At 38.0% G+C, this 25727-nt stretch overlaps 1 protein-coding gene across 2 annotated transcripts in view; it reads right to left on the bottom strand.

The window, feature by feature from the left end:
• Positions 1 to 25727, bottom strand: part of GPC5 (glypican 5) — a 1499214-nt gene that overhangs the window by 1153702 nt on the left and 319785 nt on the right. For both annotated transcript variants that reach the window (XM_017951348.2, XM_031655721.1), the window contains exon 4: positions 14587 to 14720. In XM_017951348.2, coding sequence (XP_017806837.1) covers positions 14587 to 14720 — 134 coding nt within the window. The remainder of the gene's footprint in view (positions 1 to 14586; positions 14721 to 25727) is intronic.

The raw sequence follows: 25727 nt of genomic DNA, 5'->3' as shown, positions 1-25727 counted from the left end.
TGAATCCGGGTTTGCCAGTATTTTATTGAGTGATTTTGCATCTATGTTCATCAGGGATAGCTATTCAAATTCTCTTTTTTGTTGTGTCTCTCACAGGCTTTGGTATCAGGATGATGTTGGCCTCATAAATGAGTTAGGGGAGGATTCTCTCTTTCTATTATTGATTGGAATAGTTTCAGAAGGAATGGTACCAACTCCTCCTTATACCTCTGGTAGAATTCAGCTGTGAATCCATCTGGTCCTGGACTTTTTTGGTTGGTAGGCTATTAATTATTGCCCAATTTCAGGTTTTCCTACTATTGGTCTATTCAGGGATCTTGAACTTCCTTCCCTGGTTTTAGTCTTGGAAGAGTGTAAGGTCCAGGAAATGGTCCATTTCTTCTAGGTTTTCCAGTTTATTTGGCAAGAGAGGTGTGTTTATAGTATTCTCTGATGGTAGTTTGTATTTCTGTGGGTCGGTGGTTATATCCCTTTATCATTTTTAATTAAGGGCCGCATTTGATTCTTCTCTCTTTTCTTCTTTATTATTCTATAGTGGTCTGTCAATTTTGTTGATCTTTTCAAAACCAACCCTGGATTCATTGATTTTGTGGAGGATTTTGTGTCTCTATCTCCTTCAGTTCTGCTCTGATCTTGCCATTTCTTTTTGCCTTCTGCCAGCTTTGAATGTGTTTTGCTCTTGCTTCTCTAGTTCTTTAATCATGTTAGAGTGTCAATTTTGATCTTTCCTGCTTCTCTTGTGGGCATTTAGTGCTATAAATTTCCTCTGCACACTGCTTTTAAATGTGTCCCAGAGATTCTGTATGTTGCATCTTTGTTCTCATTGGTTTCAAAGAACATCTTTATTTCTGCCTTCATATTTCATATGTACCCAGTAGTCATTCAGGAGCAGGTTGTTCAGTTTCCATGTAGTTGAGCCGGTTTGGATTGAGTTTCTGAACCTGAGTTCTAGTTTGATTGCACTGTGGTCTGAGAGACAGTTTGTTATAATTTCTGTTCTTGTACATTTGCTGAGGAGTGCTTTACTCCAATTATATGGTCAAATTTTGGAGTAAGTACGATGTGGTGCTGAGAATGTGCTATTCCTGTTGATTTGGGGTGGAGAGTTCTATATGATGTCTATTAGGGTCTGCTTGCTGCAGAGATGAGTTCAATTCCTGGACATCCTTTGGCTAACTTTCTGTCTCAAGTTGATCTGTCTAATATTGACAGTGAGTGTTGAAGACTCCCCATTATTATTGTATGGGAGTCTAAGTCTCTTGTAAGTCTCTAAGGACTTGCTTTATGAATCTGGGTGCTCCTGTATTGGGTGCATATATATTTAGATAGTTAGCTCTTCCTGTTGAATTGATCCCTTGACCATGTAATGGCCTTCTTTGTCTCTTTTGATCTTTGATGGTTTAAAGTCTGTTTTATCAGAGACTAGATTGCAACCCTGCTTTTTTTGTTGTTCTCCATTTGCTTGGTAAATCTTCCTCCATCCCTTTATTTTGAGCCTATGTATGTTCTCTGCATGTGATGGGTCTCCTGAATACAGCAGACTGATGGGTCTTCGACTTTATCCAGTTTGCCAGTCTGTTTCTTTTCTCATTGAGCATTTAGTCCATTTACATTTAAGCGTTAAGATTGTTATGTGTGAACTTGATCCTGCCACAGATATTAACTGGTTATTTTGCTCGTTAGTTGATGCAGTTTCTTCCTAGCCTCGGGATGGTCTTTACATTTTGGCCTTGCTGCACAAATGGCTGGTACCGGTTGTCTCTTTCCATGTTGAGTGCTTCCTTCAGGGTCTCTTGTAAGCAGGCCTAGGTGGTGACAAAATCTCTAAGATTTGCTTATCTGTAAAGGATTTATTTCTCCTTTCACTTATGAAACTGAGTTTGGCTGGATATGAAATTGCTTTAAAATCTTTCTTTAAGAATGTTGAATATTGGCCTCACTCTCTCTGGCTTGTAGAGTTTCTGCCGAGATCTGCTGTGAGTCTGATGTGGGCTTGCCTTGTGGGTAACCCGACCTTTCTCTCTGGCTGCCCTCTTAAGATTTTCTCTACCAACTTTGGTGAATTGGCACTATGTGTCTTGGAGTTGCTCTTCTCGAGGAGTATCTTTGTATGCTCTTCTTCGTATTTCCTGGATTTGAATGTTGGCCTGCCCTACTAGGGTTGGGGAAGTTCTGATGATATCCTGAAGAGGTGTTTTCCAACTTGGTTCCATTTTCTCACTTTCAGGCACCCCTAATCGACGTAGATTTGGTCTTTTTTACATAATCCCATAATTTTGTTCATTTCTTTTCTTTCTTTTTCTTTGGTTTCTCTTCTCGCCATTTCATTCATTTGATCCTCAATCATGATACTCTTTCTTCCAGTTGATCGAACGGTTACCGGCTTATGCATTTGTTTCACGTATTTCTCGTGGTTTCATGGTTTTCATCTCTTTCATTTCTTTATGACCTTCTCTGCATTAATTACTCTAATTCTTCCACTTTTTTCAAGATTTTAGTTTCTTTGTTTGGCACGTAATTCTCCTTTAGCTCTGAGAAATTTGATGGACTGAAGTCTTCTTCTCTCATCTCACAAAGCCATTCTCCGGCCCAGCTTTGATCCGCTGTTGGCTATGAGCTGCGCCCCGTCGAGGTTTTTATTTTTGAATCTCCAGCTTTCTTTCTGCCCTGCTTTTCCCCATCTTTGTGGTTTTTATCTGCCCTGGTCTCTTTGATGATGGTGGATGTAATTGATATTTTAGGTAGGTGTCCTTCCTGTTTGATAGTTTCCTTCTAACAGTCAGGACCTCAGCTGTAGGTCTGTTGGAGATTGCTTGAGGTCCACCCAGACCCTGCCTGCATCAGCAGCAGAGGCTGCAGAAGATAGAATATTTCTGACAGCAAGTGTACCTGTCTGATTCTTGCTTTGGAAGCTTCCTCTCAGGTGTACTCCACCCTGTGAGGTGTGGGAGGTCAGGACTGCCCTAGTGGGGGGATGCGTTCTGCTTGGCTACCAGGGGTCAGGGACCCACTTGAGCAGGCAGTCTGTCCCTTCTCAGATCTCAGCCTCCGTGGTTGGGAGATCCACTGCCTCTCTCTCAAAGCTGCCGACAGAGTCGCCATGGCCTGCAGAGCTTTCTGCCGCTTGTTTTGTTGCTGTTGTTGTTGTGTAGCTGTGCCCCGTCCCCAGAGTGGAGTCTACAGAGACAGGCAGGAAGTGAGCTGCTGTGAGCTCCACCCAGCTGGAGCTTCCCAGCAGCTTTGTTTACCTACTTAAGCCTGAGCAATGGCGGGCCTCCCCCAGCCTCGCTGCTGCCTTGCCGGGTAGATCACAGACTGCTGTGTTATAATGAGGGAGGTCTGGTGGGCGGGACCCCTCCCGCCAGGTGTGGATAGGATCTCCTGTGCCTGTTTGCTTGTGCCAGCAATATTGGGGTGGGAGTTACCCATTTTCCAGGTGTTGTGTGTCTCAGTTCCCTGGCTAGGTGGGATTCCTTCCCTTGCGCTTCCCAGGTGAGGCAATGCCTCAGCCTCTGCTTCAGCTCTCGGTCGGGCTGCAGCAGCGACCAGCACCGATCGGGCCCCGGGCACTCCCCAGTGAGATGAACCCAGGCACCTCAGTTGAAAATGCAGAAATCACCGGTCTTCTGTGTCGCTAGCGCTGGGAGTTGGAGACTGGAGCTGTTCCTATTCGGCCATCTTGCTCCGCCCTCTAGCTGCCTTCTTGACAGCAATCTCTCTAATGACCCTGAGCATGAACCCCACAACTAATTAGCTCCCAAATTCCTAACAGAAAATAGTACAATAAATGCTTATTGCTGGTTTAAGCCACTACATTTTGGAATGATTTTTTAGATAGCAATAGGTAAGAAACACCAATGGCTCCTATTTGTTGAAGGCAATTTCCCAGAGACTAGAGCAGCTGTGAGTTGGTACACAGCAGCCAGGAGGCAGGTAAAAGGGCCAGGTGAAGAGGATGTGAGTAGGGCCAACAGCAGCACCCACAACCTTAGTTATTTCTCATCTTATATTTGTTCCACTAAACTTTCCATACCACTTAGACACAACGTGTAATGTTATGAACTTAATGATGGCTTAGTCATGAACTTAATGATGGCTTAGACATTTTCATTTTTAAAATGTTACTTGGCAGCAATGTATAATTCAAGACCTCATGAAAATATTCTTCAAAAATGAAGATGTCTGCAGACAAATGAAAGTTGCAAAAATTCATCACCTGTAATAATCAGCAAAAGCTATACTAAGGCTAAAGCAAAAAGATTCTATATAAACACATGAAACTGGAGGAAAAAAAGCACCAGAAAGGACAAACTGTGTGAGAATAAGTATTGACTATATAGCAGTAGTTGTCCTGGGGGTTGTGAAAATATTGGTAAGAGTCAGCTATTTGCTGGTAAAATAGCATAAAAAATGGGAAGAGTGTAATGGAGTGAAACTATCGTAAGTTTCTTATATTGTTCAATGAAGTAGTAAAAGTTATAATTTAGACACTAAACATTAAAAATGCATATTGTGATCTCTATAATAACCATTGGAGAATAAAGAAATACAAATTTAAAAAGTTATAAAAGGATAAAAATAATAAACGTGTTAAACTCAAAAGAAGGCAAGAAAGGAGGACTTTTTTTAAAAGGCATGAAGTAAAGCAAAAACAAAGAGCAAGACATCAGTCTTAAGCCCAACTACCTTCAGGATATTGTATATTTCTGTATACAAAAGGATTAAACATTCCAATGATAAAACAAAGACTGATTAATCATCACTTAATAAATACTGTTGGCCTACACCCAAAAAAAGGTAGCTAGTTAAATTAGTTATAAGTCAACCATGGTTATGCTGAGGCTTAGGACACAACACCCCAAAATATATCTGTAGGAGACCAGAACATGCCACACCAAAATATAACTTTTTGTCATCTTGATTACTTTGAACTGGTTATTTTGAGAACTGAAGACACAGGAAATGCTCTGAAAACCTGCTCTTTTGTAAAAGAAGTTTACATCTATAAAGAAAATTTTCCTTAGTAAAGGTATCTGAATCAGGAAGAGAACTTCCAGGAGACCTAGTTTGTCTTTATCACCAGTGCGAATTTTACCTGCGTAACAATGCAAATTTTATTTCCTATCCCTTTCCTCCACTCACTCTCTCAATAGTTTGTCTTCACTGCCCCCCAGAAGATCCAACCGTGTATTCCTTTCTTTAGCTCTAGATGCTATATAAGCTTCAATTACCTGGCCTTTCCTTAAGCCCCATATTTTTGTGGGACTCCCATTCCTATATATGTAATTAAAATCATTTTTCTATTAATCTGCCTTATATTAACTTAATTTGTACCCCAGCTAAAGAATTTCAGAGGGTGGAAGGAAACCATTTTCCCCTTCCAGACAATTATATTAACATTACCTCAAAAGAATAGGTTGAATACTGGAAGACTAAAATATAAATTACATTCTTCCTCTGTCATGAAGTCCTGAAATAATTTTTTTAAGTTAGGGTGCCATAATTCTAACATAATTTTAAACAACAAAATTTTCATAATATACTAAATCTAAAATATAAACTACGACAATATAATTTGAAAAGGTTATGCCTCATTTATAATATAAAATACATTTTTAATTTTTGGCAAGCATAGAATAGTGTTTATTTTCATTTATGTTGGCAAAGACACTGATGGATTTTACAGTTCCTATTTTTTCAGCTATTACAGAAACTAAATTAAGCTATGGAAACTGCTAAATTATTTTGTTTCATAGCTTTCCTTTAATGGTTTTGGCTTGGTTTAAATGTACAGAAAGTAGTTTCTGCTAGAGGCATTCTCTTGGGAATTACTCAAAGTAAATTTTAAAAAGGATACGTGAGAGAAACTATTGTTAAACAAATATTACAGGCCATTGTTTTGAACTGAACTCTTGCACTAGGCCTCAACAGACCAGACTAAACCAAAATGGAATCAGTCACGCTACATGCCATATCATCAAACTGAAGCTTTAAGGAAACAGATCCCAAAACAGACCAGTTTTTCCTAAAAACAGGAGATTCCAGGAAATCTGGGTCATTGTAATAAGGAATTCCTGTCTGCTTTAACTCTTTCAAAAAGTAATCTGAGACACAGTCTCGCTCTGTAGCCCAGGCTGGAGTGCAGTGGTGCGCCATCTAGGCTCACTGAAAGCTGTGCCTCCCAGGTTCATGCCATTCTTCTGACTCAGCCTCCCGAGTAGCTGGGACTACTCTCAAAAAAAAAAAAAGAAAAAAAAAGGAATCTGAAGTAACCTGATGTTAACCAATCAGTTATTTTATTTTATTGTTTCCTATTGTTCTGTTTTCTCGTTTCCACCTTACAAAACCCACTGTCCTGAACTTGCCCAATGGGAGTTTTCATTCCATTTTCTGGAATAGAGGCTTCTCTGATTCATGAATCCCAAATAAAAGCCAATTATATCTACAACTAAATTTGTTGTAATTTTTTCTTTTAACACGATTGTGGATATACAGCTAATTAATAAAACTAATTTAGAAAATATTAATTTATTTTTTACTTCCCTTTTATATGAATTACACAAAGCAGTGGTTTTGTTAATAATTTGGATGTTTTTCTTGCCTATGTTTTTCAGTAATCTTTCCTTTTATTTTAATTAATGGGTTATAGAAGGAAATCCAAACAAGTCAACAACTGTTCTCGGTCATTTATACTTTATCTGTATGTGGATGGTCACTGTATCTACAATACACTATAATAAAAAATGATCTACATTCAACATACGAGATGGCAAAAAAAAGATTATTGAAAAATTGAGTATTAGTAGCTTTCACAAAAATTTTGACAAGGGAGTTTGAACTACTTTTTAATTAGAAGATCATTATTTTAAAAAACACTTTTCATCTCAACTTTAAAATAATTGTGTGTGTTAATATGTATGCATATATAAACGTACCTATTATTTTCTCAGATACAGAAAGTTCAGTTAAGCATATTCCTCAACTCCTGCCATACTATCACAATTTACCCTTGCACATTCCTGCTTTATTATTTTATTATCTCCCCTTTCCTTTCTATAACTACTCATTCTAATGTATATAATATAAATACTCTGCTATATCCTATCCTTGAAAATATATGCTGATTTTATTTAATAATGTTTTAAATTCATATAATGGCATTGTACTATTGTTCTCATTCTACGCAATCTGTTTTCTCTGTAATCACAGTCAGATTTTTTGCTGTATGAAAATGTGTTCATTGCTTCTGACTGCTTCATAATGTTCCAAAGTCTTACATTTTACTTTTCTATTTTCCCTAGATGTGGATAGTTTGCTTCTAACACTCAGCTATCACAGATAATCAAAAATGCCTCCTCTGGGTATGAGGAGGTTTCCTTAGGACACATTCTAAGTCAGAGACTCTAGTGCATAGGGTATGTGAGTTTTTCCAGGTACGGCAAAAGGAAGCTGCACCAGTGCGCACAATGATCATCCACACAGAAAACCTAATATGGTCAAAAGACCCACCATTAGAAACAGAGTTCAGAAAAATAGCCAATTATAACATTATCCTAATATCTTTGTTCAAATCAATCTATATAGTCAATATAACTCCAATTGAAATCCAACAAAATGATATAAAATATATTTTGAAAACTGAATTTCAAAATATCTAAGAGAATTTTGAAAATGAGAGTAAATATAGTGATTTACGTTACAAGATTTTATAAAATCCTTCAAAGCAAAAGCAATTGCAAAAACAAAAATCAGTAAAAATCTGCAGAAAACAACTACTGACTTATTAACAGACAGTAGGCCAGCATAATTACATGAACTTAGAATGAGTATGAGGTGAAAGAACAGAACACAAAGGGGGAAAGGATGGATAATTTCAGGGTTTCTTGGGGAAATTGGATCAGAATATGGAATATTTGACTTGGAACCTTACCTTATAACATATATACAGATATATTCTCTATGTATTGTGCATTATAAGAGAAAAAACCATAGAGCTAGTAGAAAAAATATAGTAGAATATATTTTTTAGTTGATGCAGGCAAGAAATTTTAAACAAAAAAGAAAACTTGATAAACTTGATATCAAAGTTAAGAATTTAACATAGGTCATCTTAGACTAAGTGACTAATCACTTAACTTTTATTTTATTTTACATGAAATGAACTATTTTCTTAGATAAAAAATGTTCTCAATGTCTAAAAGGAACAAATTAATATATGAATATAAAAAGGAACTTCTACAAATAAATACATTTAATTTGAAAAAAAAATCTAGTAGAAAACCCAGCTAACACAGAAAAGAAAACTCAGATAAAACAGAAAAAAAGATAGAAATATGGTAATGCATTTTTCAAAAACTATAGTTAATGTTAAGAGTGATAAGAGAAAATAACTCATCCATGAAACAAGAATGGGGTGTGACTTTAAACAAAGACCAATGAAAAATATTTGGAAATGAAAGATATGAAAAGAAACATCACTTTATTCACCACCAAAGGACCAAGGGAATTCAGTCTTTCACCCAGTTCCCAGTTCACAGTTTCAAAGCACCTTGACTGAAGGCTGGGATGCCTTGAGAAAGAACCTTGCATAAGCACAACCACTACATAATATAAATCTTCCTCCATCCATTCCCTACAGGGACCTGTGGCTATTTTGCTTCCCGGAATTATTAGACACTAGCTCTAATAATGTTACTTTTTGCACAATGATTTTTTTATCCTGAGACTTTGCTGAAGTGGCTTATCAGCTTAAGGAGTTTTGGGCTGAGACAATGGGGTTTTCCCAAAGACCCAGAATACCATTATCCTGTGAGTCTAAATAGAGGTTTACAGAGGTCAAATGAAAATCGAGTTTTAGGCTCAGTCTGTCTCACATTGGGACATTCAGTCCACAGACCGACCGTGTAGTTATTTCACACTCCTAAACACAGACTTGAACTAGATATACTGACCCATTGCACAATTCCCATACTGAGTCCCCAACTCAGGGAGTGAACACCAAATTGAAATTCCTGAAATTCAGGCCAATATCCCTGATGAACATCGATATGAAAATCCTCAATAAAATACTGGCAATCAAATCCAGCAGCACATCAAAAAGCTTATCTACCACAATCAAGTCACCTTCATCCCTGGGATGCAAGGCTGGTTCAACATATGCAAATCAATAAACATAATCCATCACATAAAAGAACTTATGACAAAAACCACATGATCATCTCAATAGATGCAGAAAAGACCTTCGATAAAATTCAACATCTCTTCATGTTAAAATCTCTCAATAAACCAGGTATTGATGGATCATATCTCAAAATAATAAGAGCTATTTATGACAAACCCACAGCCAATATCATACTGGATGGGCAAAAGCTGGAAGCATTCCCTTTGAAAACTGGCATAAAACAAGGATGCCCCTTCTCAACACTCTTATTCAACACACTATTGGAAGTTCTGGCCAGGGCAATCAGACAAGATAAAGAAATAAAGGGTATTCAGATAGGAAGAGAGGTAGTCAACTTATCTCTGTTTTCAGAGGACATGATTCTATATTTAGAAAACCCCATTGTCTCAGCCCAAAACTCCTTAAGCTGATAAGCCATTTCAGCAAAGTCTCAGGATAAAAAAATCATTGTGCAAAAATCACAGGCATTCCTATACATCAACAATAGACAAGGAGAGAGCAAAATCATGAATGAAATCCCATTCACAATTGCTACAAAGAGAATAAAACACCTAGGAATACAGCTAACATGGGATATGAAGGACCATTTCAAGGAGAACTACACACCACTGCTCAAGGAAATAAGGGAGGACAAAAACAAATGGAAAAACATTCCATCCTCATGGATATGAAAAATCAATATAGCAGGCCATGCCCAGTGGCTCACGCCTGTAATCCCTGCACTTTGGGAGGCTGAGGTGGGCGGATCACAAGGTCAGGAGTTTGAGACCAGCCTGGCGAACATGGTGACCCCATCTCTGCTAAAAATACAAAAATTAGCCAGGTGTGGTGGTGCATGCTGTAATCCCAGCTACTTGGGAGGGTGAGGCAGGAGAATTGCTTGAACCTGGGAGGTAGAGGTTGCAGTAAGCCGAGATTGCACCACTGCACTCCAGCCTGGGTGATGGAGTGAGACTTTATCTCAAAAACAAAACAAAACAAAAATTGTGAAAATGGCCATACTTCCCAAAGTAATTTATAGATTCAATGCTATTCCCATCAAATTACCCTTGACATTCTTCACAGAATTAGAAAAAACTACTTTAAATTTCATATGGAACGAAAAAGAGCCCATATAGCCAAGACAATCTTAAGCAAAAAGAGCAAAACTGGGAGCATCAAACTGCCTGACCTCAAACTATAGTACAAGCAACCAAAACAGCATGGTACTGGTACTAAAACAGATATATAGACCAATGGAACACAGCAGAGACCTCAGAAATCACACTTCAAATCTACAACCATCTGATCTTCACCAAACCTGACAAAAACAAGCAATGGGGAAAGGATTCCCTATTTAATAAAAGGTGTTGGGAAAACTGGCTAGCCATATGCAGAAAACTGAAACTGGACACCTTGCTTACACCCCATATAAAAATTAACTCAAGACAGATTAAAACTTAAATGTAAAACTCCAAACCATAGAAACACTAGAAGAAAACCTAGGCAATACCATTCAGGACATAGGCATGGCCAAAGACTTCATGACAAAAACACCAAAGCAATTGCAACAAAAGCCAAAATTGACAAATGCGATCTAATTAAACTAAAAAGCTTCTGCACAGCAAAAGAAACTATCATCAGAGTGAACAGGCAGCATACAGAATAGGAGAAAATTTCCGCAATCCACCCATATGACGAAGGTCTAATATCCGGAATCTGCAAACTTAAATTTACAAGAAAAAAAAAATCAAAAAGTGGGCAAAGGATATAAACAGACACTTCTCAAGAGAAGACATTTATGCAGCCAACAAACATATGAAAAAAAGCTCAACATCACTGATCATTAGAGAAATACAAATGAAAACCACAATGAGATACCATCTCATGCCATTCAGAATGGCGATCATTAAAAAGTCAGGAAGCAACAGATGCTGGAGAGGCTATGGAGAAATAGGAACACTTTTACATGGTTGGTGGAAGTGTAAATTAGTTCAACCATTGTGGAAGACAGTGTAGTGATTCCTCAAGGATCTAGAACAAGAAATGCCATTTGACCCAGCAATCCCATTACTGGGTATATACCCAAAGGATTATAAATCATTCTACTATAAAGACACACACACACACGTATGTTTATTGCAGCACTATTTACAATAGCAAAGACATGGAACCAATACAAATGTCCATCAGTTATAGACTAGATAAAGAAAATGTGGTACATATACACCATGAAATACTATGCAGCATAAAAAGGAATTCGACCATGTCCTTTTCAGGGACATGGGTGAAGCTGGAAGCCATCATCCTCAGCAAACTAACAGGAACAGAAAACCAGACACCACATGTTCTCACTCCTAAGTGGGAATTGAACAATGAGAACACATGGACATAGGCAGGGGAACAACACACACCAGGGTCAGTCATGGGGTGTGGGGCAAGGGGAGGGAGAGCATTAGGACAAATAGCTAATGCATGCAGGGCTTAAAACCTAGATGACAGGATGATAGGTGCAGCAAACCACCTTGGCACACATACACCCATTTAACAAACCTACACTTTCTGCACTTTTATCCTGGAACTTAAAGAAAATAAAATAAAGGAAAAGAGAAATAAAATGAACCACCTAAAAGTTGAGCTGAACACAATAAGAAAAAAGAAATTCCTCTCCTGACAAAAATACTAAAATGAAAATGTATCATATACCTGTGGAATTGCTGAGATTAGGGCCACTTCAAAAACATGAAAAAATACAGTGGTGGTGATTCCTAACACCTCGCTACTTACCTCGCCTGTTTGGCTGGTCTGTGCACACTGAGACGGACTTGGAGAAGGTTGGCTTATCCTAAACAGAGTCAGAGGGTGACTCCAATTACAGATGTTCCTTTATACGTGGTGACTACTTGGGCAAATCCAAATATGTCCTGATACCTGCTATGCAGCCAATGATTTGGCAAATTATTTTACCTCCTTATCAATTAGTAAGGACAATTGGAAATAATTCACTTTTAGCTGGCAAGGACTCCTTCACTGTTAGACCTCAAAAACTCTCCCAATCCATGGCAAACAGGAGCCTTGATTATCTAGATATCCTGTAGGACATAATGCTGACAATAAAATATGGATCACTTCATCCCAAATGTCTTAGTAGAAATATGTGTGCCTCTGTGGTGAAAAATATTGACATTTCAAGTGCTTGACAATTCAACAATGTTTCTACATGTGGCCTGGATGTTACTGGGAAATTGTTCTTATATAAAAGGAAAATTTCTGCACCTAAGATAACCTAAAACTCAGGAAGAGATACAATGCTTTTTAGCTTCCTTTACATACTAGAAAAAAATCATATTATACATTTTGGTGTGTTGCTCTAGTCCATTCACAGAATAGCCCCAAAGAGCTTTAATATGAGAAAGAAAAGGCTCTGTTGCTTACACATTTGCAAGGTGCTCTGATGGTGAGTCCAGATGACCTTGTTTACTTATTCAGTGGTATCTGAAGTTTCATGGCTGGGTGGGTTAGTTGGTTGTTTGGTTAGTTGCTTTGCAATTGAGCCCTGGTAGAAACTACACACTTGGCCATGACCTAGCAAGTGACTGTGCAACCTGAGATTGCCATGATGAACTAAGTACTATTTGATCTGCCAGGCTGTAAGACTAGGCTTAAATAGAAGTAATTACAACCAAATGGAAGTGATCTATTGGAAATCAGGCTCAAGCAGGTAGAGAAAGAACAAGGCACATGCAAAAGTAGCCCAGACTCAGCACCTACTCCTGCTACATGACCCACCTATTTCAATGGAAATTTAGAACATCATGGGGAAAAATAAGTTGATGAGGGATACATAAAATTCAGAATTAGTTTGTAGAGAAACTTGCACAATAAATAAGCAACAAGCAGAAATATAATGCCATGGCAATGAAGCCCCACTAAAGAGTGGAAATAAAAAATAGCGTAAAATTGAAATGCATAAGTGGACTCGTGTACAGTTCCTATGGCTGTTCACTCCGTGTGGCAGGAGACAAGCATGTGATGGATCTACGCTCATTCATGGACAATGGCTCATCATAGCTGGACGGTCAGGGATATCAAAATAATGAGTTTGCAAGATTAGTGACAAGAAGGTCTATTCAGTGGCCAGAATAGATACTTTTAAAAACTTTCATTCGTCTGAGTCCCTTATTGTTCCTGAGCCAGTTTGTAACATTTCACCTGCATTGGTTTCATTTTGCTAGTGAATAGATGATATTAAAGGTTGGGTTTTGTTTTGTTTTCCAGCTGGGTTGTTTTGGTGGTGAAATACATCGCCTTGAAGGACTTCCAATCTTCTGTAGCTGGGTTTTATTATACAAACACCCTAGACAAAATACACTGATTTCTCAAGTGCAAGAAATGATTGCTGATCATTGTAGGTGTTTAGATAAAAAGAACAGCTACTTTACATGTAAAATAAAACGCTAATTCTTTTTAGCTGTAGAAAATAGCCAGCAATAGCCCAGATCTTTATCCCATGCTTACAGCCCATCTGATGAGAGAATGTGGCAATTCGGTGTCCTATCCCAAAAAAGAAAGAAACAGATTTTAGATTATAGAAACGTTATGTGAAATACTTTATATATGAATTATTCATAGAGTATTATTAGAAATAATTATTTCATAAATGAATACAAAATTCTGAATTTCAGTCCAATTCAAAAAGTACTGACTTAGAATCTAGTGTTTGCCAGGACATACACTGACTGGTCAACTAGACACACACACAAATAATAATTTCCTCTAGTTTTAAGAGCTTTACCTCTTAAGCATCCATTATCAAGCAAAGGAACGCAAAACAAGGCCTGAATTTAACCTGTGGAATAATGATGCGCATAGTGGTAGAAATGTGAGTTAGCAAACCCTATGGGATGTTTATTATTTTGAATCAACAGATAACCATTTTTTGCATTTCATGTAAAAAGTATGAAAACTTCTTTTTATTAAACTTTTAAAAATATATGTTAAACATTCAGTAATACCTATCACATCATGTAAATCTATTATCTTTCTGTCTTTCACTCTCCAATACAGTAGCCACTAACCATATTTATAATTTAAAATTAACTAAGATTAAAAATTCAATCCTCAGTCACACTGGCCACATTTTAAGTGCACGATGTCGCATGTGCCCAGGGCCCCCGATACGGCCTTCCATGTTATATTATCGAAATGTTCCATTATCACAGGAAGTTTTCTTGGTCTTATAAGTTGAACCTATCTTCCAAATTAATGGAACAGATGGAGCCACTGAATTTTAAAGTTAATGAATGTTGATCTTTTTTTTTCATCCATATTGCATTTTATTCTATTTAATTGAATATGTTCTATTCTGTTGTAAAATTAATGGCTTACTTTCTTTTCTCTTTCTGGTTGTAAAACAAATGTCTTACTTTCTTCTGTTGGCAAGCGTCTCTTCACTGTTCCTTGTAGTGGTCTTCATTCCATGCTTCTCTTTGCTCTGATCAAAAGAACAACGGGGGCTTTGTGTGGGTGTTCTTATGGGGCGGCCACAAATCTTATTTACCTTTTAAATAGAAAACATTAAAAGGCAGTTAGAAATCATGCTCCATCTTTCTGAGAATGTGATGTTTCGTAGAAGTCAAAACAATGACATGTTCTTGCTTTCACCTCAATAGTAACCTTTAAAATAATATACAATGTTTGTTAGTTTTTCAAACAGAGGGAAGTAAATTATCTGTATAAAATGGCAATTATGATAAATGGACATCATGGACATTTATGTGGTATGCAGTATACATGTGCAAGATATGCCAAAATCAGATGACTATATTAATAAACTGACTTATTTATGTAATATTACTTTATCAAAATAGATATTATTTATGATTTATATGTATAACTAATCACATACTTGTCCTATGTTAAAATGAAATAATTTGCTATGGAATATGTGGTCCTTTTATAAATGAATTCTAAGGTCAAAAGCAAATATCTTTGTAGTTTTCTTCTTAAGATCCTTTCTTAGAAATGACAATGAATATTAATATGAAGATCTCCTTTTATAATAGTTCTGCATCTTCTTTCTCAAACTGGTGTGATTTCAGGGTGTTATTACAGTACTTTTAAAAAACAATTTATCCCCATCAAAAACATACTGTTTCTTTAATACTTATCTAGCAAAGATATCTGTATAATTTACATAAGTATCATCGAAAAAATTAAGTAATTACTTTACATGTAAAGCATCAAACAGATTTATATGATACCTCATATAATTGAAAAGGCAGAGTAATATAATTGGAAATACGTAAAAGCATTGCCTGGAATCAAGAGACTCTGGTTCTCATCCTAATTTTTCCTTTCTTCACACTGAGACCTTAAAAACGTAACAGAACCTCTTTGAATGCGATTTCCTAATGTGCACAACGAAGAAGTTAGAATAAATTATTCCAAAGTTCCCTTAAAGTTAGAGATCTCGTTGATTTTCCATGTAATGAGTATTGAAGAAGCTATGTATCCATTTCATTTATTTTACCCATATTTCTTTCACTTTTAGTATTTGCAAAGCACATATATTAAATGTTATAATAGGGAAAATAGGAGTAACTAAAGTTTCTCCTAATAGAGCTTGTAATTTAAGAGGAAAGAAATAAAGGAATCCTTCTGACCATCAAAATGCAAGTTGTATGTGTCAAAAAAGTGCGACTGACAATGGATGTCCGAGAGAGGTGGGATCCTTGCCCGGTAGGGGTGATGGGTGAAGAAGGATATCAGCAAAGACTACCCTGGGAAAGGCTACTACCCATCGGGATGAGACTTGGAGCATCCATTGAACCTGGATATGTTGAGGTTATTTCAGTTCAATCAAATTAAAAATAAATATCTGTTGTACCCTACTATGTTAGATGCTAGAGATACAAATATGAATAAGGCATGGCCTCATGTACACCGTTGGGATGAAAGTTACACAGGTAAAATAGCAATTGTCATATAACATGATAAGAGCAACCCATTACAAGGATGTCAAAACATTGTAACATATGGTTACAGTAACTACACTGTGCATTTGGAACAAGAAGTACATGCTGTGAGAAATGGGTGTAGCAAGAGGTAAGGCTGGTGTGAAAGACATAAACAAGCCATCGTATGACTTGGAGACTGAGCTAAAGGACTTGTGAGAGCAAATGGAACACAGGCAAAAAGATTCCAAGTGGGGAAAGTGCAGCTTCAGATTTCCACATCACAGCAGCCGTGCAGACAGAGGGAGAAGAGACGTCCTTCAAAAGGCCCATGGAAAATGTCAGGGCCCGAAGTCGGCAGAGAAGCTGTAAAATGGAAGAAGTGGATTTCAGAGATGCACAGGAGGGACAAGAGTAGCACTTGGAGATGGATTTGATAGAGAATTTTCTCAGAACAAAGAACAGTGATGATGGGCAGAGGAAAAGTCCTCAGAGGGTAGGTGTCAGAAAACATGAGGCTGACATGGACAATTGAAAAAGTTTTGCTTTGCTTGGAAAGGTGGGTCATGGAAGATAATCATAAAAGGAAATTATATTTAAAGGGTAAGTTAGAGAAAAGATTTTGGAGGGCTTTAAACGCCAGGCTAAGGAGCTTTATTTTTTAGATAAAAGCTCCTGATGGTTGCTCAAAATGTAAAATGCCACAGCTGAAGTTTAGTAAATGCATGAGGCCGCATTGCAGAAGTTGGACTAGAGAGAGAAAACTATTAAAGGCAAGTAAACTGTTAATAGACTCTTCAAGCAGTCCTGAATAAGAAATTTTAATTTTGAACTGCAATAGTGACAGTGTTCATGAGTTACAGATAGAAGAGAGGCAAAGTCAACAGGGCTGGGCAAATGATTGACAGAAGCAAAAGAAGCATAAAGACAAGGTGGTAAAAGACTCAAAGTGAATTTCCACTTTGAAAAGTAGCGATAGTAAAGTATAAATCTATTAGTAAGGTGCTAAATTATTCACAAAAATGGAGGAAAGTATGTTCGCTATAGGTTCATCAACAACTCCTAGTAACAAGAACCCAGGGAAGATGATCTAAGTTGATAGTGTTTTTAAGTGGATAGAGTAAGATTATTTGACCACACCACAGGACAGTTTGAAATAAAGAAGCAAAGAGAAAGGGAAACAGAATCTGCAATCACGATCCAGTATGCCTTGCCATAGGGTTTGAGGCGAGTTATGGAACTTCTATGTATCTTAGTTTTCTCGTCTTTGAAACTCAAGAAAATAAAACTACTTTGAAGTTATGAGTTCAGAGAAATCTTATCTCATCCTGTCCCTCCCTCATCAGACCTCAGATTGTAACTGCTATTGACCATGTTTCCAAGCAAGGCGGACGGAGAGCTGAAAAATACCAGCCTCGCAACACCTTTATCCCCATTATCATCTTTGCAATTATTTTTTCAAATACAAAAGAAAATGCTCTAGCCATAGACTTATAAGATATCTTTGATTGTATCCAAAGATACAAGCATATATAGCTGATTCTAATAAACGCAAGTAAATTTCAAAGCCCTTATATTTGTCGACTTGCTATGAGGGAGCTCAACTTCATACTTTATTGAAAAGAAAAGGAAAACCATCTGTTATCAGGACATTACCCTGTCACCTTAGCTCCCTTGAGGTGAGCCAATTTGGGTGGCACCTTTCAATACTAGTACCTTCTTGCTATTGAAAAAACCTTCACACTTATGTTGACAATTTTTCATCTTTGACTTATACTGCAATTTCCTTCTTAATTCTCCTCCCTGGTCTCTACCATTTTCCCCTGCAATCAGTCTGGAGTGTCTTGCAAAAAATTGTTTTCCTCCCTAATGCTTATCTACTCCGGCTTTCAGTTTCTTCCCAGGCTTCCCACTGATTTTCAAGTTCCCATTTCACCTTGAAATGACTCTCTTAGTTGCTCCTAGCCCATATCACTTCCACCGTTCTGATCAAGTTATTTGTTTCAACAACTGCTTGTCACTTAGCTGACTTTCTCCATTCTCACTGTAATCTTGGCACTACGTGCAAAAGCACAAACTTATCTTTGGAGCCTCCCCCATCTGTGCACTCAGTCTTATTCAAATCTTCAGACTTTCAAAGCTTTTTACAAAAAAACTTTGTAAAGAATAACTTAAATTGTTTATTTTCATTTGATTCACAAAGCAGAGCTTCTGTTTCTTTTTGTTTTTGTTTTCTTTCTTTCTTTTTTTTCCAGACAGGATCTCACTCTGTCGCCCAGGCTGGAGTGTAGTGGCGTTATCATGACTCACTGCAGCCTTGGACTTCCTGGCTCAAGCAATCCTCCCACCTTGGCCTCTAGAGTAGCTAGACTATAGGCACATGCCACCATGCCCGGCTTATTTTTTAATCCTTTTTTTTTTTTTTTTTTTTTGTAGAGATGGCATCTCACTATGTTGCTTGAGCTGGTCTCAAACTCCTGGCCTCAAGTGATCCTCCTACCTTAGCCTCCCAAAATGCTGGAATTACAGGCGTGAGACACCGTGCCCACCCCAGAATCTCTATTTCTTTTGCAATAGTACTTCCTTAATGTTTAATAATAATAATACAATTTGAAAAGCAAAAATGTTTAAAATATTACAAATTGAAAAGCAAAAAATGCTGAGGTAGTTCAAGTGATTATTAAGCAACCTGGGTTAGTGGAGGAGGCACAGGCTCACTTCACAGTCGCTTGTATGTAAAGGTAACTAATTGCTTTCCTTCAGGTCACATCTAGGATGCTTGGTGTTAACAGAGAGGCAGTTAAGAGATTACATAAGGCATGAGTCTGCATGTATGCTTGATAATAATAATGATACATAAAATAAGAAACAAGGTACTTTGTGGACACGTGTGCTATACTCCCTTACATTAAATAACTCACATTATTATACTAAAAGCTAATTTTAAACTATCCAGAAGAAATAGACTATTGGTAATTTTTTCAGTTATAGCAACAAATTTGAGTTTATTTCTCGTGTTCAATTCCCTTATGATTCTGAGAAATAGTTTCTAAAAGAGCTGGCTGATTTTAGGGGTAAAATCTGTTCCCACAAATCTGGTCTTTGTGTTGGAGAAGCTATTTCTTCAACACAGAGAGAAAGTCCATGATGTTAGTTTTATTCCAAAGAGGACAAATTTAGGAAGGCCAGGTCACTATGGGGGCAGAGGTAATGTACCAGATACATTAGATTTGGATTTGATTTTTCAGACTATTATACTATATGAATAATTAATGGGCAAGGGAACAGAATTATCAGAGCCCTGTTTTAGAAAGATCTGTTATAGTCATTGCAATCAACAAAGACACCATTCCAATAGGTGAGGTAAGAGACTATTGGAATAAACTCAGAACCAGTGAAATAAGAGAGGAAAAGGGGAAGCTCCTTTATGAGTGCAATGAATGGTATTTGACTAGGGCTTGACTCCCTATACAAGACAAGAAAGAAGAAGTTAAAGCTCTTGGTGGTTTTAAACATAGTAATCAGGATGATTACAGAGCCAGACACTGATAGATGGAAGTTAGAAGGTAGAACAAGTTTAGTTTACGGTGTACCTGGTTTTTGGAGGGGGAGATTAATTCTCATTTTGAGCTTTAATTGTGAGGTAATTTCTAAAACACAGCTCTAAATAATAGATTGGAGATCAAAACCAAGTTAATGAATAGAATCGCATGCATAGAGCCAATAGTTAAACCCATGCAAATAGATGAAATCATAAAATGTATATAAAATGTAAATGTTAGAAGGAAAATCAGATGCAGGAGAAAGAGAATTCATGTAATATACTGTCCCCATCCCACAAAAAAGGAGGAGGAGAAAAGCTTTTACTATGTTGCTACATTTGTATCAATAGAAATGAAAAAAGTAAATAAAAATAAGTGATTACAGGTCGGGCGCAGTGGCTCACTCCTGTAATCTCAGCACTTTGGGAGGACAAGGTGGGCAGATCACAAAGTCAGGAGATCGAGACCATCTTGGCTAACATGGTGTAACCCCGTCTCTACTAAAAATATAAAAAAAAATTAGCCATGCGTGGTGGCAGGTGCCTGTAGTCCCAGCTACTTGGGAGGCTGAGGCAGGAGAATGGCATGAACCCAGGAAAGGCTCCGTCTCCAAAAAAAAAAAAACAAAAAACAAAAAACAAAAGTGATTACAAAATATTATGCTCTAAAACTATGGAACAACTGCCATCCAAATAGTAGATATGCTACATTCAAGGAACAAATAATTCCATAAGCCAGGTACGGAAAACATATAAAAGTTGTGACCATAACACCACTTTTAAAACACTAGTACATTCTAGCATTGCAACAAGGAATATTTATAGGAGGTTATAAATTATTAAGACTCCATTAAGCACTGCCCCAGTTCTTGGGGAAAACCAAATAAAGCAATGTTAAGGTCGAGTAAGAGAGGAAACACATACTATCTCTGCTTGGCAAGGATTAGAGGTATGTTTACGCTATGGTTAGCAAAGAGTAAAGAAGGTCTTCTGTAAAAGTGTTTACTTGGAGGCGTGGATCCTTTCCATTTTCCACAAGTTGCTTCTCCATACGGATTTCTGCTAGACATTGTCATAAATTTTCCCATTCTAACTCATATTATATTTTGAATTAAGGAAAAGAATGAGGAAGAGGGAGAGGAAGGGAAAGACAGGGAGAAGCAGAAGCATATTTTAATAATCTCCTATTGACACCACTGTGAACAGAATCTTGAGTCCACGTTGCTATTTTTGCATGCCTATATATTAAACCACCAGAGGGCGCTTCTGCATTTCATTCCTATTCATAATTATTAATTAAACTGACTGTGTGGGTGGATTTAAAGCATTTAGTTTAGGACTCTGGAAAATCCAACTTGTAGGCCAAAGTGACAAGTGTTTAGATACAAGAAATCTTCGGAAAAATCTAGTCTTTTATGTAAAACCACCAGGCTGAGGCTGCAGTGCCAATGTAGTCAAATAAGAAATGGAAAACCAATCCCTAATGGTAGGCTAATTTGTTCAGACTGAACTGTCTCAAAGTCAGGAATAGAGATACTGAGAATTGACCAAGGATTTCAATTACTTCCCCTTTTTCTCTTTCTCTCTTTTTCTTTCCTTTCTTATTTCCAGTTTTAAAGACTCCTTTGTTTAGAAAGTTCAAAGACTGAAAGCCAAATCAATTTTTGTTCTTGTTTAGCTACAGATGACAATGTCAATCAATACACTGAGCCCTCATTATTGGTATGGCATTATTCTAGTAGATGGGAATAGAGCAAGGAACCTTCTCTCTAGGAGCTTATAGTCTAGTGAGAAAACTAAAATTATGACATTAAATAGACAACTTTAGGTATTAATTGTTATTTAGTTAAAAATGCATCATTAGTAGTGGAATGGGATGGAGTGGGGATAGGGCGCTTCAACCAGGTGGTCAATTGGTTTAAATACTATATTCTACTTGTTTGGAAAGTAGGATTTAGGTTATGTTCTGAATAACATTAAGCAGCAGCCATGGGAAGATCACAGGGAAAAGCTTTATATGCAGAGAGAACAACACTAAAATAGAAGAGAAAGAAAGGCCACAGCAACTGAAAAATGCCACATAGTAATGGGGAGCGTAGGGGGACAAGGCAAGAGGCAAACTGGCCAGATCATCATGGTCTACCAAGGGCTAAGTTTGTGTTCTAAGTGGGCTCTGAAGTAACTGGAGAATTCTGAGCATAGCAGTAACATGATCTCTTTAATGTTTCAAAGAAAATATCACACTGGCTGTCACTTGGAGAGAGGTCTGCACAGGACATGAGAAAATGGACAAGGGGCCGGGCGCAGTGGCTCATGCCTGTAATCACAACACTTTGGGAGGCTGAGGCAGGCAGATCGCATGAGGTCAGGAGGTCGACACCAGCCTGGCCAACACGGTGAAACCCTGTCTCTACTAAAAACACAAAAATTAGCCGGGCATGGTGGCGGGCGCCTGTAAGTCCAGCTACTCAGTGGGCTGAGACAGAAGAATCGCTTGAATCTGGGAGGCGGAAGTTGCAGTGAGTTGAGATCACACCATTGCAATCCAGTCTGGGCAACAAGAGTGAAACTCCATCAAAGAAAGGGAAGGGAAGAGAAGGGGAAGGAAGGGGAGGAGAGGGGAGGGGAAGGAAGATGGACAAGATAAAAACAGTAAATCCAGCTATGAAGTTTTGAGTGTTTCAGGGAAGAGATGATGCTGCCTTTGCTAAGGGTGATCTGTGAGAACTGAGATCCAGTTGGAACATCTATCTATCTGGATCTCTCTGTCTATCTATCTGGATCTATTTATTGAAGGAGAAGACAGCAGAACTTGAGGGTGGATTAAACATAGCAAGTGAAAGAAAGATGGATTCATGAATCTCTGGTATCTTTTGTCTGAAGCAACTGGGCACATGAAAGTATCATTAAATGAGATAGAGAAGACTAAGGGAAGAGGTTTGGTAAGAAATTAAGTCTCTCTTGGACATATTTGGCTTCCTGTGACAATCACTCTTCCAAGAGGAGCTGTCCAATACGCTGTTAGTTACCTGAACTGAAAGCTCAAGGGAGAGATCAGGCAAGGTACAGAAATGTGGTTTTCAACAGCAGGCAGTTGGATGAGCACAGAGGGAGGACAGTGCTGAAGACTAATTCTTGGGCATTCCAACATTTAGATGTGGAGACCAAAGGAAGTTGAAAACGATTCTGAGATGAAGCTCAAGGAGAAATAAGGCAATCTCAGAAGAGTGGGTTATCTCAACCTGCAAATGCAGAAAACTTTTGTTGTTGTTTTTAAAGATGAAATGAATAAATGTTTCAAAAGCTACTGAAAGTTCAAGTAAAATGAAGATGCAAATTAATCATTGGCTCTAATCAGAAGAAGACCATCAGTGATTTGTGGAGAGTGCAGTCTGAACACAGAGGCAGGGAAGAAAGCACAGTGATCAGTGGGGGTGCAAGAGATAAAGATAAATAAGAAATACACAACTCATTCACGGAGTTTTGGAGAAAGAAGGCAGATTTATGGGACATAGCCTAGAGAAGGGATGGAATCTAGTGAGATTCTGTTTTGTTTGTTTTTTCGGGCGGAGAGTAGCCATTACCACAAGATTATATTTTTAATGTAGAGACCTCATTTCATATAATTTGATCCAAAATACTTCCATTGCAAAACAAGTGAGACAACATTTTCCATGGTGTGGAAGTGTCAGGGAGACATGTAGTTTAAACACATGACCTGAATTTGAAAGGCCTTTCTTTACAGCATTATCCAAGGCTTCTAATGCTTTAAAAGTACTAGATCATCTAAATGGAGATTTGGTAAAGGGAGAAATAAGAGAAAAAAAAATGAAGGAGAAGAGTAAGTACATTGAACATTTTCATAAGATAAAGTGATTTTGGGATTAGAAATAAAGGAGAATACATTTTATTCTAAAACTGGCAAAAACACCCATAAGTCCATCAGCCCTTTCTATATTAGCTGTCTTTTTACTATGAATTTTTACATAGTTATTTTATATTCTTCTTTTTCAATTAAAATTGCATTGCAAAAAGTTTCCTAAACCACTGATCTATTTTGTGAATATCAAGTCAATAACTGAATAAAAATAAAAATAATGGAGTAAGTCAACTGGAATGGTAGGAAATAATGACCATAATGTGAGGTATCGGACTTGCAGATTTCAGAGGTAGTGCAGGTATTGGTGTTGGATTTGGGAAGGCAGGAGAGATCAAACACACAGGTTGGACTAATGGTCTTGGATAATCCAATAGCCTTCAGCTCCTGATGGTCACCAGTATAAACAGGAAAGTAAGGCTTCATAGACTTGATCCCAGCAGTCAGAGCACACAGATTCAAGGATGTGGGGTTGGCTGGAGGGTCTTGGCAGCTTGCACATCTGCCGAGGCAGGCCAAGCCTTTGGCAGCAGTTAGCAGGATGCTGACTCACCAGAGCAAACGGGCAACTGCAGGTTTTAGAACACGTGCTATTAACCTTAATGAATTCACTTGCAAGCTCTGTCCATCCTTTGATATTTGCAAAATAGACATACTTAATTCACACGCAGCTGTGAGGATTTGGTAAATAGATAAGTAAATAAATAAACAAATGTAGGATTTTTTTTTTCTCTTTAATTGTGTGAAGTATCATCAATAATGGCAATAAAAACTAGAACTAGGACTAAAATACATTTTACTCCCTAATTGCTTATCTTCAAAGAGTTTATAATCTAGTTACGGAGGTAGAATTTCTAAGTATGAAATGAATTGATAATTATATAAAGTTAACTTCAGTACAATAGAAACAACATCTCAACAGGGTGTAAAGTATGTGCCAAAGAAATGCTCTAAGCCATGATTGGTATAGGAGCCAGAGAAAATCACCGGGAACCAGGGTCATCAGGGAAATCTTTAGATAAAACCTGAATTATTAGTGGAAAGAAAAGAGAGGAATTCTACCCTGAGGGCAAGAGTATGCAGATGGGAGTAGAATTCCAAATTGTGCTATTAATTTGGTCATACTCAGGAAAGCTTCATTCAATCACATTTTTACATATGATCTCCAAGAATATATAATAATTTTCCTTTTGTGACCATTGAGCTTTGTGACATTTAAAACCCTCATGAGTTAGATAGTACCACAAACCAGGAGACTCTTCCTCATCAAGAGAAGAAGGCCAGCTACTACAATATCAATATTGAGGTTGTGAGAAACCACAGAGAAGGTGGGAAAAAAGGCCACTGGAAGCACGTTTAAGATTAGGGGAAAGTGGTCTGGCATGGTGGCTCACACCTGTAATCCCAGGAATGTGGGAGGCCGAGGCGGGTGGACCACCAGACCATCCTGACTAACACGGTGAAACCCCGTCTCCACTGAAAAAATACAAAACATTAGCCGGGCGTGGTGGCGGGCGCCTGTAGTCCCAGCTACTCGGGAAGCTGAGAGAGGAGAATGGCGTGAACCCGGGAGGTGGAGCTTGCAGTGAACCGAGATCGCGCCGCTGCGCTCCAGCCTGTGGGACGGAGTGAGACTCCGTCTCAAAAAAAAAAAAAAAAAAAAAAAGATTAGGGGAAACTGAGAGGCTACGTAATATCTCTAGACATGTAAAATCAAAATTTGACCATTTCATTTATCAGGGGGTGTAAGAATCCTAAATTGAAAAAGCAAATTTTTTAAAAAATAATAACTAGATAAAAGGAAAATGGAGAATACTTTCAATATGACCCGATTTTCTCTACTACTCCAAAGCTGAAAATGTATGCAGATGCTTTAGAAACAGCACCAGCTAGGGGTTTAAAATGTGCGAGCAGGCCAGGTGCCGTGGCTCAGGCCTATAATCCCAGCACTTTGGGAGGCCGAGGCTGACGGATCACAAGGTCAGGAGTTCGAGACCAGCCTGGCCAATATGGTGAAACCCCGTCTCTACTAAAAATACAAAAATTAGCCGGGCATGGTGGCAGGCGCCTGTAGTCCCAGCTACCGGGGAGGGAGGCTGAGACAGGAAAATCACTTGAACCCCGGAGGTGGAGGTTGCAGTGAGCCGAGATCACGCCATTGCATTCCAGCCTGGGCAACAAGAGTGAAACTCC

The sequence above is a fragment of the Papio anubis genome, chromosome 15 (genome assembly GCF_008728515.1).
Source record: "Papio anubis isolate 15944 chromosome 15, Panubis1.0, whole genome shotgun sequence".
NCBI lineage: Eukaryota > Metazoa > Chordata > Mammalia > Primates > Cercopithecidae > Papio > Papio anubis.
Note: the sequence above shows the minus strand (reverse complement) of the source record. Positions and strands in the feature narration are given on the sequence as shown.